At 58.2% G+C, this 1,126-nt stretch overlaps 1 protein-coding gene across 2 annotated transcripts in view; it reads right to left on the bottom strand.

The window, feature by feature from the left end:
• GPR176 (G protein-coupled receptor 176) overlaps nt 1–862 on the bottom strand; it is a 90,450-nt gene extending 89,588 nt beyond the window's left edge. For both annotated transcript variants that reach the window (XM_007460188.1, XM_007460189.1), the window contains exon 1: nt 691–862. In XM_007460188.1, coding sequence (XP_007460250.1) covers nt 691–862 — 172 coding nt within the window. The remainder of the gene's footprint in view (nt 1–690) is intronic.
• Between the last annotated feature and the right edge of the window lie 264 nt (nt 863–1,126).

The raw sequence follows: 1,126 nt of genomic DNA, 5'->3' as shown, positions 1-1,126 counted from the left end.
CTTTCCCTAACAAGTATTCCTAAATTTGTTGTGTGTGGCATTTTGTGTTTTTTATCCTGTCTTTATGCTGTACTTCAGAAAAAAAAATAGAGAAAGAAGTAGATTGGGATTTGTTTTGTTTAGGGGTTTAAAAATATCTAAGGCAACATAGAGTTTAAGTCCACAGGTTTGTTTACCAGCAGGTTGCTGTTCCGAAGAAGCCAGCCATTTAAAAAACGCGCAAAATAAGGCTCGCAAAAAAAAAAAAATTATATACAGGGAATAGATGGAGCGCAAAACACATCAGTCACCAGCAACAAAACAGAAGCTTCGTTGCTCGCTATTTGTAAACAAGAGGTCGGGCCAGAGCTCCGCCCTGGCACCCGGGAGGTAAGGCATGTGATAGGCACAACCCCGTGCCCATCCCGAAGCGTTCCGCAAGGGCCGCCTGGGGCCCAGGACCAGGCAACCCACCCTCCAGCCGGGACCAAGCCCTACCGGAATTCTTCTGCTTCCAGCTTGGGGGCTGGAGTCGACCCTCCATGCTTAACTTCCCTGCAGATACCCTGACATTCTTAAACCTCCTTCAACTATCTGCACTTTTGCCACGCACCCGGAAACCCACGGCGGCTCTGGCGACCCCCGATCCCGGCTCTCCGAGCCTGCACCCTCGGGGAAGCCCATCCGGGAGGCGCCCCGCGGGCGGCTTACCGAGCAGCGAGCCTATGAAGATGACGACCTGCACGGTGGTGGTGAACTGACGGTACAGCTGCGCCTCGCCGAACTCCCCGAACGCGCTGCGGTTGGCGCCCTCCGCCCCGGCGCCCGACGCGTTGCGCTGCTCGCTGGCGTTTAGGGAGATCCAGCTGCCGTTATGCCCCATGGCGAGGCTGGAGCTCTAGCTCCGTCTTAGCCAGCTGTGCGCCCGCCTCAGACCTCCGCACCACTCTCTCCTGCCTCAGGCGCGGAGGAACACGTGGGTGCCTAGTGGAGACCTGGAGAACCCGGAGCAGCCGCGGGTCCTCTCACGTCTCCACATCGCCAGCCCCGGCGCCCGGGAGGTGGGGAGCGGAGAGGGCGAGGCTTCGCCCCATGCCCGTTCCCTCCGGGGTTCCCGTCAGCAGCCACATGAAGGCGGCACGGTCAG

Source organism: Lipotes vexillifer, unplaced genomic scaffold (genome assembly GCF_000442215.2).
Source record: "Lipotes vexillifer unplaced genomic scaffold, Lipotes_vexillifer_v1.1 scaffold408, whole genome shotgun sequence".
Lineage (NCBI taxonomy): Eukaryota > Metazoa > Chordata > Mammalia > Artiodactyla > Lipotidae > Lipotes > Lipotes vexillifer.
Note: the sequence above shows the minus strand (reverse complement) of the source record. Positions and strands in the feature narration are given on the sequence as shown.